Here is a 15,169-nt window from a genome sequence, read left to right on the forward strand (position 1 = left end):
CTCAGAGTGGGGTCACGGCCAGGGATCAGCCATTATTGATGGCGACCCTGGAGCAATTAGGGGTAAGTGCCTTGCTCAAGAGCAGATCAACACATTTTTCACCTAGTCGGCTCAGGGATTCAAACTTTAGGTTACTGGCCAAACTCTCTAACCGCTAGGCTACCTGACGCCCTGTTTTGAGACTATCGTGTTTGTTTTACTCCTTTGTTGATAAACAATGTAATTGTAAACAATCTTATTTTGGAGCCTGTTGGGTTTAGATCAGGGCTCTCCAACCCTGTTCCTGGAGTGCTACCCGCCTGTAAGTTTTTGCCCCGAACCCAGTTGTAAATAATTTGATTCAGTTTATAAATCAGCTAATTATTAGAATCAGGTGCGCTAGATTAGGGTTAGAGTGAAAACCTACAGCAGGGTTTCCCAAAACCCACCAATCATCAAGCTTTAATTATTTGGAACAGCTGTGTAGTGCTAGGGCAACAACCAAAACTTGCACCCAGGGAGGGCCCCAGGACCAAGTTTGGGAAACCCTGACCTACAGTACAGTAGCTCTCCAGGAACAGGGTTGGACAATTGAACTAAGATCATGAGGCATTTATAAATTGTATACTTCACAAATCAATGGGTATAGATCATGAATTTAATAGTCAAAAAATGTATGTAGCAAGTGCAGATTGCCCCTTTAAATCAACACTGCCTTTAGCTGACATTTGGCTGTCAATTCATTTTTACATATTTGAACGATTTATGCAAATTCAAAAGTTCTTAAATCTATTAAATGAATAAGACTTAGATGCCACATGAAAAGTTGTGGGCCAGACTTTGTTACGATTTGCTACCACCTGGAGGTTGAAATGTTATTTGCCATATCAGACAATCAATTGGGTATGAGCCAGTTAATAAGCAAATTGCACCTATTCTCAATGAGATTGCCTGGCTGTCACGCTCCAATTGTCTAAATTCAACAAATTACAGAGTTGATCTATAAAAGATATTGCTCCAATGTTGCCTCAGGGCTGCCACTGACTCAAATTTAAGAGATTGTGAACTCTGCACCAAATATGGTGCTGGCTGCTGAAAGACATAGCCTTGTCTAAACAGAGAAATACAACAAATTATTACAAATTTAAAACTTTATTTTACACTTCAGTGAACTAAAAATAAGAGTTCCATGTCTGTACATAAGTAACACAATTTGTGAGGGGTATACTACAAAGTAGGTTCAATTAGTTAGCCAGCTAACTTTGATAAAGAACCAGAAGCTAAACTTACATATGTGTTGTTGGTTGTTCGAGTCAATCGAGTCATGCCCAAAAGTTTAAAATATATAGGCAAGTTAGCTGGCTAACTCATTGAACCTGCCACTGGCGAGTTCAAGAATTTTCCAAATATCTAAAACCCTGTAAAACTGACTCGAGTCACTCCCCTTTACAGCCGTAAAATAATTTAAGGTCCCGTAAATCCAACAAAACTTGTACATTTCGAACCACATGAAAAAGAGATCAACGGAATACTTTTAATAAAAGCCTTTAACTTAAATCTTTCCATTTACAATAACCGATGGCTGTATTGGGACAAAGCATAAATGAATGACACAAAAGGAATCTTTCAAATGTAAGATTTAGAGTCGGGTCATTTCTAAAAAAATATATATATAAAAAAAGGACTCAACAAAAACATGGTCACTAAATAGCAGGTAATTCGTTACATAAATTAAATGTTGGCGTTGCTTTTAAAATGTACTTGTTTGAAGGTATACAACTAAATACCTCTGCCCAATTTGAGAATGGTCTGTTATAAATTTCAGTGGGGTGATCCAAGGGGTCTTGTTAGTGAGGTGAAGAAGTCCCTTTCCAGGCATAAGGCATTCTGCAGCCCCCAACCAACAGTGCAAACTCCAGTCTTCAGCTTCCCGAAAATTGACTTCACTCTGGGGTTCAGATGTAAACCTGGGCCAGCCGTGTCCAAGGTCCCCCCTATACATGCGAATTAAAGTGTTGGCAGTACAATTAATGTTAAGTAAAAAATAAAAAGTCACTGTAAGGTAGGCAAAATACCTAGTCAAATTTTATTTGAGAATTCCCTTTGATTCACAAAACATAAAATGCATTCAAAAACACGCCAACAAACTTTCAATAGGGACTTGTCAAACGCTCGCCACTGCACCCTCTTAAGACACACGAGTTCACTTGCACATCACTCCTCCAAGCTCCCCCAGTGCTCTCAACACAGAATCACCGACAGGTCACATTTTCACACAAAGGGGTAGGTAGGAACAAGAAGAAAATAAAGCACACAGCATTCACATCAAATCAGACAGCAAGAAAGGATACAAATATCCATAGCGCTAAACATTCCACTGTATTTAAGATTAAGTTTGATAGAAATATTAGAGAAAGGAGACTTTGGGGATCTCAATATGCGATAAATGTCCTTTTGATGGTCATATGGAACACACTCGTACTTGCTTCTTCCTTTCACACTCGCACAAAGCCACAGGTTATTCTTAACTCTCGCAGACATCTGGCCCTTTAGCATCGCACAACCAGTCCTCTTCACACTTGCTTTCTTTCCCGTTCGCTCACTCAGTCTCACTCTTTGGCCACCACCAATCGCATTGTTCTCAAAAGCGATACAAAAAGCAGACAAGATTTGTATATCCATGAAGAGGGGAGAAAAAAAGGCAACACCCACCGTCTAACACAGTATATGCAGAGTGAAGCTGTGTCTTTTGATGGCAAAGCATTTACACATGGGAAGAGGGGTACCGATACTGAGTTCGGTCGAACATTGCTGCCAACGAGGGGCTTCTTCCCGGGAAATTCGAAAACAGTTGGTTAACTGTTGAAGAGATTTTCATGAAGGCGTTTCCATAAAACGGTAAACAAAGATACAATCAACTGCATACAGAGATTAAACATCAAACCCAATTCAATACCATATACACGTGGTTGGGGGGGGGGGGGGGGGGGGGCTGTCGTGATACTCAAATATCTACTTAGCATGCAGTCATCGGATGTCTTATACAAAATAACTTTTTCTCAAAAAAAAAAAAAACTACATGTGTAGTAGTTTACCATTAACTATACACTTCAACCACTCGCACTCATTTCCTACAGAATTAGTCACACACACACAATTAATGTCTTCTTTAACAAAACGACAAAAAAGGCAAGTTTTAAATAGCAGGGACATATGATATGACTAACTCTTTCTTGCCCCTCAAAATACTTACCAGATTAATCTAGAAATAAGACGTTCAATCAAAGCGCTCTACATTCCCCAACCTGATGACTTTGACTCCATAGAGGTGCCAAAGCCAGAGCTGAACCCACTGCCGGCGGCAGAGTTAGTGCCTGCAGCCCACCCAAGACTAGCTGAGCTGGGGCTGCTGTAACTGGTGCTGCTAGAACTATAGGCTTGGCTTTGATCTCCGGTGGCACTTGTCTGCCCGGCGACGGCGGTGCCTGCCACATTGGTCTGACCCTGCTGGTTAGCCAGCATACTTTGCAGAGCGGCAGCCATCATGGCTGGGTTAAGGCTAAAACCCCCAAAATTCACCCCGCTACTGCCACTGCTCGGTAGCCCTCCACGACCACCGCCATAGCCCTGACCCCCGAACCCACCAGCCCCACGATCCATCATTTGCCTACTATTATTGTGCTTAGGCTCGGCGTTGGAGATGTGCACGCTGACACCCTTGATGATCAGGTCCTCTCCGCACAATGCTGAGGCAACCTAGAGAGACGGGGACGGGTGGATGAGATGATTCAACACGCAAACCAACCAGTGTAATCTGCGTACCACGTCAAGTTTTGACCCAACAGGTTGAGGGATGGCCATAGGAAAACATACCTGGTCGTCTGAGAAAGTGACGAATGCAAACGCCCGGAAGGGTTTGGGAATGAAGACGTCGGTGACCTCGCCATACTGCATGAAGAACTGCCGGAGCTCATCAGTGGTAATGTCCTCTGTGCAGCGGCCAACAAAGATTTTACAGTTGCGCATGGGCTCATCAGGCCCTGCCTATCATGAAAATAAGAGAAAGCACTTGAGTATTTTACATGCACTGGGAATAGAACAAAATGGAGACTTAAGGAAAGTATTCAAATGAGAGTACTCCTTACATATTAATTAAATACCTTAGAGTTTGGTAGTTTGCAGTCACACCATCTTCCATCGATCATGTGTCGCTGAGAAATCACTTTGGATTGAGTCTCATACTCAGTGAACCGAACAAAGCCAAACCCTTTTGAGTTCCCAGTCTTGACATCTCTTTTGACCTGCAGAGAGAGGCAGAGAGTGAAAAGTATGATTATTGACATGCATGGTTACCTCCATGACATACATCAACCATTAAACCAAATCTTGATAAGGTTGTGTTACCTGCACCATGATGACTTCTCCAAAAGTGGCAAAGTAGTCTTTCAAATCTTGCTCAGATGTTTTCCATGGCAACCCAAGGATAATGAGGTCTGATGTTCTATCAATACCTCTCTTCATTTTTACAGCAGAGGCAGCATCCATTTCATCCATCTTCCTTTTGTTATCTGACACAGGAATACGAAATGTTGTAAGATACAGCGATAAGACAAAATCAAAAGGCAGTCAAGAAAAATAATTCGTCATTAGCCTAAACACGAGCAAAATAGCTAGCTTGGCAATATACATGTTAAGTAGTTCTGATAGTGTTGTTAACTAAGGCCAATAAACTTTTCGTGCACCAACTTTAGTTAATTGGTAACTCACTAAATGAGGCTGCATAGCTACTGTTACAAGTACTAGCTAGTTACGCATGACTGTGCACACTGTACAGTCAGTCAAACGTAGCTAGCTAGTACTGGTCGCTAGCTAGTACATCTTACCTTTTGGGTAGTTGACGACGTACACCAGACTACCCCAGTCATTCTCAGGTGCATGCAAGATGCCCTCAACTAGACGGACGCCTCGCATGCACTGAGACGCAGGGCTCCTGTAACGTAGGCCGCACGCTCCGGGAAACTGGGCTGCTACTGTTGACAGCAAAACAGTGCCATCATCCTCAGATGGGATCTCCATTGGCTCTTCGTTTTCATCCTCTCCCACGCGAATGTACAACTCTGCCATGGTCTCTAAATTAGATTAGCAAGTAACGTAAACTAGCTAGCTAATGGCTAATCCACGTTCACAAAGCTGATGGCGCACGCGGGGTTGTCAATTGTTAGCTAGCAAACCAGTTGGCCTAGCAATATTCCAAAGGGCTTCTAATCTAGCTATCTTAATAAAATCACAAAGACACAAGTTATAATTTATACGTTCACGGGCCATACGTCTATTTTGAAGTAAAAAAACGAGATTTGGCGTCAGAGCTGAAAGGGCCCTCTTTTAACAGCCTAAAAAACAACGCACACTTGCAAAATGACGGGCTAGCAGCAGGATCTCGCCCGCATATGATACAAAAATATTGGACTCAACTTCTTTACTAGTTCAAAAACGAGGTCGACCCGGTTCTTGAATTAAATTATAAAACCAGCATAACTACACCTCAAATTTCTGAGACGAAAATATTATATGAAAGTCGTCAGCTAATCTCCTTTACCTTCAAACTTCTAAAATGTCCGCTTTGCTAGTACACAAATTATGACGTCAGTTTCGTACGGTAACAAAGGAACCTTCAAAATAAAAGCCCACATTTCAACCAGTTTTGCCTACTGGGTAGATTATTAGGTAATTAGTTAGTTAAACTGGGATAGTCACCCTCAATTCTTAGGGCCCGGAAGGAGAGCCAGAGTCTCAAGCCCTCTATTCTCATTCTGTGGACTCACACCTCCATGTACTCTGAGAAGCATTCCACATCTCCCTCTGAAAATACATTTAATTTCAGTGGGTTGGTTCTAGTGTTGCAGGCTACCTGTAATTTACCAAAGTTACCAGAATCTTTGGTAATTTAGGTAATTTATACTTGAATAACTTTTTTAAAAACGTATTAATATACTATACAGTTTTTGTATGGCTTGTGACAGCAGCCACACTTTAGATGTCGTAAGAATTATTTCTGATTTATAGTTATTATTATTTATAATTATTATTCCTCTTACACCGTTTAAACTAGAAACGCTGTTCAAACTTTAAAAAGTGTAGACTGGTCTGGAATAGTATGCTTGCATAAAACTGTGTATACTTTAAACTATTAAATTTTTTGTCTCATGGGATTTCCTCAGCATTCTAAAGGTCCCATTGTGACATCATAACACCCAACATTCTATTCTATTCACTGTAAAAAAAAAAAACTTTTGACACAAAATCAAAAATCAGCTACTTTGAATACTTTCCCAACAATTTAGACAAAAAGTTAGAGCATATGAAATCTGCCTCTACTTCTCTGCTATTCAATTCTGAAACAGAACAGAATGATCTTCTACCAACAAAAAATGACAACTGTTTTAATAAACCCATCAACTACTTTTCATCTCAAGTTTTACAAACAACTGAAATTTTACTTACCCAGCACTTTAGCCAAAAACCAAGAGAGACTGACATATTGGTATACTTCTCTTCTATTCAAATCTGGAATCAGAACAGATTTATCTTCTACCAATCAAAAACAACAGCTGTTTTAGTTCTGCATCAACTACTTTTCGTCTACACTTTTACAAAACAACGATAATGTTGACCACTTACCCAGCACTTTAGACAAAAACTTAAATGGTATGACATCTTGGTCTACTTCTCTGCTATTTAAATCTGGAATCAGAACAGAACCATCTACTACCAATCAAGAGATACAGCTGTTTTAGTAACCACATCACCTAATTTACCACTGCCATGAATTAACTGCCATGGAACTTTTCAGAACTTACAAATTATAACAATGGGGGGTCACATAAAACTTATTACCGGTATGCTACACAGTACTGTTTGTTTACATATAGTTAGTTATCTTTTACCTTTAGTACTGGTCTGTAGTCTGCCTTGCACAGTAGTAAACCCGCATCCAGCTGGCGGCGCTGATGTGCAATTCTTTGCTCGCCACCCCACTAGTACCAAGCCATTTAAAAAAAAATGTTGATTAGAACACTGAAGTAGGGTTGAAGAATAGTTTGTTTTGATTTCAAACACTCTTTGTGTGTAGTAAAGAAAGATATAATGACTTACACAACACATTCACAAATCTTAGTAGACCCAAAATGTCCATTCATCCATATTCCATAACTTTGCATCTTTGCATCCTTCCATCCATTAGGTATTTCATCCTGTGTCCTTAATTTATTTATCTATCCATTTATTTATATATCCTATTTATTGATCTATCCATCCAGCCATAACTTTATTTTAACAACTTTATAATTTAATTAAGAAATACATGTATGGTTAAAGGGAGGTTACTATAGCTAAAACAAACGTCTAAACATCTTCCACTAGAGGCACCATCATATTTCTGTCCCTAAATGATAGCCCACAATTTTTCTAATTCCTTATGAGTAATTATTACAGTTTGTATATACTGTAGTTGTCTAGTAGGAGAGTGTATACAAGTGCAGTAGTCTTATTTGTGATCCAACTGCCCCACACTCCAAAGTAATCAGGTTGATATAGTAGTCTATCAAAGTAATCAGACCAGCTATTTTAACATATTTAACTTTGACAATATTTCACTGCTTACTTAAGTAAAACATTTTAAACTTTGTATGCCATTTTAATATTTGAGAATTAACCAATGATATTAGGCCACTCTTGGCCATGATTACAGACACCTGTGTGTCTTTTGACACTATATAAACGAGTCATCCCGCAGTGTTTGTGTTCATACCCTGATGAAGACAGCTTGGCTGTCGAAATGTTGGTAATTACATTTTTGCATCTGAGCTCCTAGAGTGTGCGGCTCTCCTTTATTTTTAAGTTTTCTACTCCGCTAGCCAGCACCTCGCCTAAATAGGTGTGCGTTTCTTTTTCTTCTAGAAACTTCTTACACTACCACAAAAATACTTTGTGAAGCCGCAAAAATATTTGTGATGGAAAATTACCATCTAGTTTATATCTGTGTCCAAGAGTTTCGAGTGGCTAGATCATATGGTTCAAGAGAAAATAGCCTAAGCATCTAATCAACAATGTCATTGTTAGACCATGGTGCTTGCCTACGGAGCTGTGAGGGGAACGGCACCTCCGTACCTTCAGGCTCTGATCAGGCCCTACACCCAAACAAGGGCACTGCGTTCATCCACCTCTGGCCTGCTCGCCTCCCTACCTCTGAGGAAGTACATTTCCCGCTCAGCCCAGTCAAAACTGTTCGCTGCTCTGGCACCCCAATGGTGGAACAAACTCCCTCACGACGCCAGGACAGCGGAGTCAATCACCACCTTCCGGAGACACCTGAAACCCCACCTCTTTAAGGAATACCTAGGATAGGATAAAGTAATCCTTCTAACCCCCCCCCCCCCTTAAAAGATTTAGATGCACTATTGTAAAGTGGCTCTTCCACTGGATATCATAAGGTGAATGCACCAATTTGTAAGTCGCTCTGGATAAGAGCGTCTGCTAAATGTAAAATGTAAATGTTAGGTGTGCTTTCTGAAAGCAAAGCCAAACTTTAGAAACTGTTCATACTTCTTCTTATTCCGCTGGAACCTCTAGTTCCAAAACTGTAAAAGCTACCAACACTAAAACCAGGAGCAGGCTGGCACTGGTCAGTGTACTTAGAGCATTTTGGTACTACAACTACTACTACTAATACTTTTCATACTACAACTATATTTGCATAAATCTCAATGCATTACAATGGCAATAGACTTGAATGGGAAAATGCTGCTCCCTCTGGCTCCCCCACAATTCGTATCTGATTGTAATCAATGGCCATTTTTATGGTGCTTATAAGCAAATGCAAGAAGGAATTTGTGATTTTTTTAAAATATATACAGTACCAGTCAAAAGTTTGGACACACCTATTCATTCAAGGGTTTTTATTTAATTTTACTATTTTATACGATGTAGAATAATAGTGAAGACATCAAAACTATGTAATAACACATATGGAATCATGTAGTAACAAAAAACTGTTAAACAAATCTAACTATATTTTATATTTGAGATTCTTCAAAGTAGCCGCACTTTGCCTTGATGACAGCTTTGAACACTCTTGGCATTCTCTCAACCAGCTTCATGAGGAAGGCTTTTCCAACAGTATTGAAGGAGTTCCCACATATGCTGAGCACTTGTTGGCTGCTTTTCCTTCACTCTGCGGTCCAACTCATCCCAAACCATCTCAATTGGGTTGAGGTTGGGTGATTGTGGCCAGGTCATCTGATGCAGCTCTCCATCACTCTACTTCTTGGTCAAATAGCCCTTACACAGCCTGGATGTGTGTTTTGTCTGTTTGCCTCTGAACAAGGCAGTTAACCCACTGTTCCTAGGCCGTCATTGAAAATAAGAATTTGTTCTTAACTGACTTGCCTAGTTAAATAAAGGTAAAATAAAAAATACCACGGTTGTCAACCAATCAGCATTCAGGGATTGAACCACCCAGGTAATAAACATATATGTTTAAAATAAAAAAATAAAAATTAAGACCACTTGAAAACTAAAATGTACAGACTGGTATATTCACAATATTGGTCTGTAGAATCTATATATGGTGTCATTTCATGGGGGACTGGATAATCCAAAGTGTTGCTGGGCTTTTACTCCACCCATTCCATTGCCCTCAATGCAATACACTGTATATGAATTCAGAGGAGGCTGGTGGGAGGATCTATAGGAGGATGGCTCATTGTAAAGATTTAACCATGTGTTTGATACGGTTCCATTTATTCCATTCCAGCCATTACAATGAACCCATCCTCCTATAGGGCTCCCCTCTAACCTCCACTGTATGAATTACTTATTGGCTTATAGAGAAAAAACTATTATTACTATTATTGATGTACAAGTGAGATTGGGAGTACTAAGTTGGGTCTAAAGACTCCTTAACACACAGCCAACACAACACAAGTCTCTGAATGTCCTTGAGTGGCCCAGCCAGAGCCCGGACTTGAACCCGATCGAACATCTCTGGAGAGACCTGAACATAGCTGTGCAGCGACGCTCCCCATCCAACTTGACAGAGTTTGAGATGATCTGCAGAGAAGAATAAGGGGGAAACTCCCAAAGTACAGCTGTGCCAAGCTTGTAGCATCATACCCAAGAAGATGCGAGGCTGTAATTTCTCCCAAAGGTCCTTCAGCAAAGTACTGAGTAAGGGGTCTGAATACTTATGTAAATGTGATATTTCAGTGTATTTTATTTTGATAAATTTGCTAAAAATCTAAAAACCTGTTTTTGATTTGTCATTATGGGGTAATGTGTGTAGATTGATGAGGGAAAAAACTATTTCATCCATTTTAAAATAAGGCTGTGGTAAAAGGGGTCTGAATACTTTCCGAATACACTGTATATCAAATCAAATCAATTGTTATTTGTCACACGCTCCTAATACAACAGATGTACACCTTACCGTGAAATGCTTACTTACAAGCCCTTAATCAACAATGCAGTTCTAGAAATAGAGTTAAGAAAATATTTATTAAATAAACTAATGTAATAAAAAAATAAAAAAAAGTAACACAATAAAATAATAATAACGAGGCTATATAGAGCGGGTACCTGTACCGAGTCAATGTGCAGGGGTACATGTTAGTTGAGGTAAATGGTGTTATTTCATGGGGAACTTAGAAACTTCCTTGTTTTCCATGAAAACATACATGAAATGAGTTGCAAAATGAGTAGGAAATATAGTCAAGATGTTGACAAGGTTATAAATAAGGATTTTTAATTGAAATAATAATTGTATCCTTCAAAAGAATCCTCAATTTGTAGCAATTACAGCCTTGCAGACCTTTGGCATTCTAGTTGTCAATTTGTTGAGGTAATCTAAAGAGATTTTACCCCATGCTTCTTGAAGCACCTCCCACAAGTTGGATTGGAATGATGGACAGTTCTTACGTACCATACGGTCAAGCTGCTTCCACAACAGCTCAATAGGGTTGAGATCCGGTTACTGTGCTGGCCACTCCATTATAGACAGAATCCAAGCTGACTGCTTCTTCCCTAAATAGTTCTTGCATAGTTTGGAGCTGTGGTTTGGGTCATTATCCTGTTGAAGGAGGAAATTGGCTCCAATTAAGCGCCGTCCACAGGGTATTGCATGGCGTTGCAAAATGGAGTGAGAACCTTCCTTCTTCAAGATCCATTTTACACTGCACAAATCTCCCACTATACCACCACCAAAGCACCCCCTGACCATCACATTGCCTCCACCATGCTTTTCATTTATTCTGTGTCTCACAAATGTTCTTCTTTGTCATCCGAACACCTCAAACTTAGATTTGTCTGTCCATAATACTTTTTTTCAATATTCCTCTGTCCAGTTTCTGTGTTCTTTTGCCTTTTCTTTTCTTTTTATTGGCCAGTCTGAGATATGTATTTTTCTTTGCAACTCTGCCTAGAAGGCCAGCATCCAGGAGTCGCATCTTCACTGTTGACGTTGAGACTGGTGGTTTGCGGGTACTATTTAATGAAGCTGCCAGTTGAGGACTTGTGAGGTGTCTGTTTGTCAAACTAGACACTCTAATGTACTTGTCCTCTTGCTCAGTTGTGCACCGGGGCCTCCCACTCCTCTTTCTATTCTGGTTAGAGCCAATTTGCGCAGTTCTGTGACGGGAGTAGTACACAGCGTTGTACCAGATCTTCAGTTTCTTGGCAATTTGTCGCATGGAATAGCCTTCATTTCTCAGAACAAGAATAGACTGACGAGTTTCAGAAGAAAGTTCTTTGTTTCTGGCCATTTTGAGCCTGTAATCGAACCCACAAATTCTGATGCTCCAGATACTCAACTAGTCAAAAGAAGGCCAGTTTTGTTCCTTCTTTAAACAGCACAATTGTTTTCAGCTGTGCTAACATAATTGCAAAAGAGTTTTCTGATGATCAATTAGGCTTTTAAAATGATAAACTTGCCAATGGAACACAGGAGTGATGGTTGCTGATAATGGGCCTCAATACGCCTATGTAGATATTCCATAAAAAATCTGCTGTTTCCAGCTACAAAAGTCATTTACAACATTAACAATGTCTACACTGTATTTCTGATCAATTTGATGTTATTTTAATGGACAAAAAATGTGCTTTTCTTTCAAAAACAAGGACATTTCTAAGTGCCGCCAAACTTTTGAACAGTAGTATACATATTGGCTTCTAGAGAAAAAACTATTCATTATGTCGATGTAAAAGTGGGGTTCGGTTAGTACTGGATAAAAAGAGGTTAGTACTGGATAAAACGACATGTTGCTGGGCTTTTACTCCACCCACTCCATTGCCCTCAATGCAATACACTGTATGTGAATTACATATTGGCTTATAGAGAAACAACTATTATGTGCTGATGTAAAAGCGGGGTTGGGAGTTCTCAGTAGGGTCTGTAGAATCTATATATTGTGTTATTTCATGGGGTACTGGATAATACGGAGTGTCGATAGGCTTTTACTCCAACCATTCAATTGGAAAATCTATATCGATGTCAGTTGCATTTTTCTATTTGATATTAAAATCATACGTATGTTAGCTAGCTGGCTGTGGCTATCCAACCGATGAACTCTTCCAAGTCAAGGCAAGCTTTTTTTAACTGCTAAACTGCTTGCTGACTGTACACTATACTGCATGATTGCAGCGGGTTTACTAACGCGTTAGTTTTAGTAGCTATGTTGACTATGACGTTACTAACGTTGTTAGCTAATATGTTGACAGTGATGTAGGCTGTGTGTAGCGGTTAGCGGTTATGATATGAAGGTTTGGCTTGGAAAGGTTTCTTTGTCTGGTCACAGACAACTGATGTGTTGTGCACTGAAGTCCACAAGCGAAGGGAAAAGGTGAGAGGAAGAGAGCGCGTAGATGCGAGAAGGAAATATACAATGAGCAAAATATTCATGCTGTTTGTATGTGGCTGCTATGAAAGTGAACTGTGTTTGCGTGTGATCAGGGGTGTATTCATTTATCCGATTCTGTTAAAAAACATTTCTTAAACGGAAGCAAACTAAATGTGGATAAACATACCTGAATTTGTTCAATAGAAACTCTCGTTTGCAACTGTTGGACTATTGATTACACGCTAGATCAGCTAGATGTAGGCATGAGTGTGAACGGCGGTATTGAATGTGTCACTGTGTCACCTTGATTACTCCAATTTTTCTCTCGACCTGTGAACTCACATTATAAACTTTCATTCGTAGGCTAGGTTGTAGCAACCTCATGATGGGTATAGGGAAAATTTGAGTATCATGTAGTAGCTTAAACCTATCGATGTAACATTGAGCTGGGTGAATGGAATATGAATGACAGTCATCCAATTTGCTGTAATAGAAATAAGGCCATGCTCATCAAAAATATTATCGTCCTCCCTTAACTTAAACGTCACCAACCGCCACTGCTCCCATATACGCTACATTTATCAATAGATGCAGTGTAGATTATGTTCCTTTTATGCAAAATTGACTCAGTAGGCAAATGAATTTGAGAGAATTGTCCACTTTATTCATGAATCATGGCTTTGCCTATACTTTATTGAGATTATGATCACAAATATAAACATATTGCTTAACTTTGTACATGCTGTTAAGCAATGAGATTTAGTAAAGTAAAGTATCAAAACATCCATACAGGTTTAGCCCTACTACACCTGGCTTGTCATAATCACTTCCCCCTTTACATTCTTCAAAGGCCCCAGGTGAATTTTCACACTTGGATATATCTGGTGACTGCTCTGATCCTTTGTCTTGAAATATAACGAGTAAATACCAGGGAAATGAAAGCAAAGGATCAGAGCAGTCACCATATATATCCAAGTGTGAAAATTCACCTGGGGCCTTACCAGGGAAATGAAAGCAAACACAGCTGAGAATGCACTGCACCAACAAAAACCCACGCAACAACAGTTTGCTTACCTCAATCACAAAGTGGCATGGATTGGACTATGCTTGGTGTCATCCTTACTATGTAAGTACTGAAGTTTAAAATTGATACTCACTTTTATTTGTGTTTCTTTTTTGTTTTTAATTACCAACATTTTAGGCTATAATGTTGGCCTAGGTGTAAAGTCAATATAAATTCATCAAAGTCATTCTTTATTAGATTTTATGCCAAAATGGCTATTTACGGTATGTGTTAGATAATGTCTTGGCCTGCATGTTTTGTATAATCTGTTTATCTACACAGGAATGCTTGAACACTTCAAATGAAAGTATTTTCTTTTCTTACAAGAGTGACTATTGATTTATTTGACAGTAGGACTACCCTATTTGTCTCAACTATTCTGCCTTGTTTTCTGTAGTTGTTTTGTCCTGCCTATCAAAGGGGATGTCCTGAAAGTTCAGAAAAGAGACTGGATGGGGAACCCACCAGCAACTTTAACAGGTATGGTTAATTGATCTATGAAGGTTTTTTCCCTTTCTAAGCTATATTTAGTTTTATGTAAGAATTGTATGTCAGTGTTTGACATTGGACAACTGAGAGGCAGGAAAAATAACTAACTAGGGTTGCAAAGGGAGGGTATATTACTGGAAACTTTCTAAGTTTACCAATAAACTTTTGGTAACTTTCAAGTTTTTATTTGTATTTTATCAGATGACATAGTGACCCTTTTGGGTACTTCAGATTATCACAGGTGTCTGCAATTATCGCTGGCCCTCTGTGTGGCCTTATCACATTTAAAATATGTAAAATAAAGATTATTATCAAATAAGATTATTACAAAAATAAAAATAGAATGACAAAGCTGTAAAACATGATCCTAAATATAAACCATCAACTTAGTGAATACCATTGGTGTTTAATATGAGGGTTTCAGCATGAAATATCCTTTATTTTTTGTACACACTTTTATTTATTTTACTATGTCAAGATATATGTCTATGTTGTAACAGTTTTGTCGCCAAACTGGTGTCAGTTGTGAAAAAAGTCAATAGTTGGAAGAGTTGCAAAGTTAATTGAAACCTAGAAAAGGACATTTACTGAAGTAAATGTGGTGTGCTTGGTAGTCTTGAAATATTTATGGTTGTTAAATAGTAGTAGTAGTGGTAGTGATGGCAGTAGTAATTATAGGAGTAGTAATGGTAATAGGGTTTTCATAGGCTATGTGTTAGTTATAGTGATCTATTTTGGGTGGTTTGTTGCT

The 15,169-nt window shown here is 39.2% G+C and overlaps 1 protein-coding gene across 5 annotated transcripts; it reads right to left on the reverse strand.

Annotated features, from left to right (window-relative positions):
* Positions 1 to 1,112: 1,112 nt before the first annotated feature.
* tardbpa (TAR DNA binding protein a) lies at positions 1,113 to 5,608 on the reverse strand. Of its 5 annotated transcripts, none has more exons than XR_005478141.1 (7): positions 4,863 to 5,608; positions 4,384 to 4,547; positions 4,140 to 4,280; positions 3,853 to 4,023; positions 3,651 to 3,735; positions 2,692 to 2,838; positions 1,113 to 1,973 (listed from the first exon to the last, which is right to left on the reverse strand). XR_005478141.1 is itself a non-coding variant. In XM_039008279.1 (6 exons), exons 1-6 carry the CDS (start codon positions 5,101 to 5,103, stop codon positions 2,744 to 2,746), a joined length of 924 nt encoding a protein of 307 aa, XP_038864207.1. In that variant the 5' UTR covers positions 5,104 to 5,608; the 3' UTR covers positions 2,036 to 2,743. The 5 variants fall into 5 exon arrangements, 3 of the variants coding, with proteins under 3 accessions (XP_038864207.1, XP_038864205.1, XP_038864206.1); XR_005478140.1 differs by having other exon boundaries at positions 3,624 to 3,735; XM_039008279.1 differs by lacking the exon at positions 1,113 to 1,973 and having other exon boundaries at positions 2,036 to 2,838; positions 3,624 to 3,735.
* Positions 5,609 to 15,169: the final 9,561 nt, after the last annotated feature.

This window comes from Salvelinus namaycush, chromosome 14 (genome assembly GCF_016432855.1).
Source record: "Salvelinus namaycush isolate Seneca chromosome 14, SaNama_1.0, whole genome shotgun sequence".
NCBI classification, from domain to species: Eukaryota; Metazoa; Chordata; class Actinopteri; order Salmoniformes; family Salmonidae; genus Salvelinus; species Salvelinus namaycush.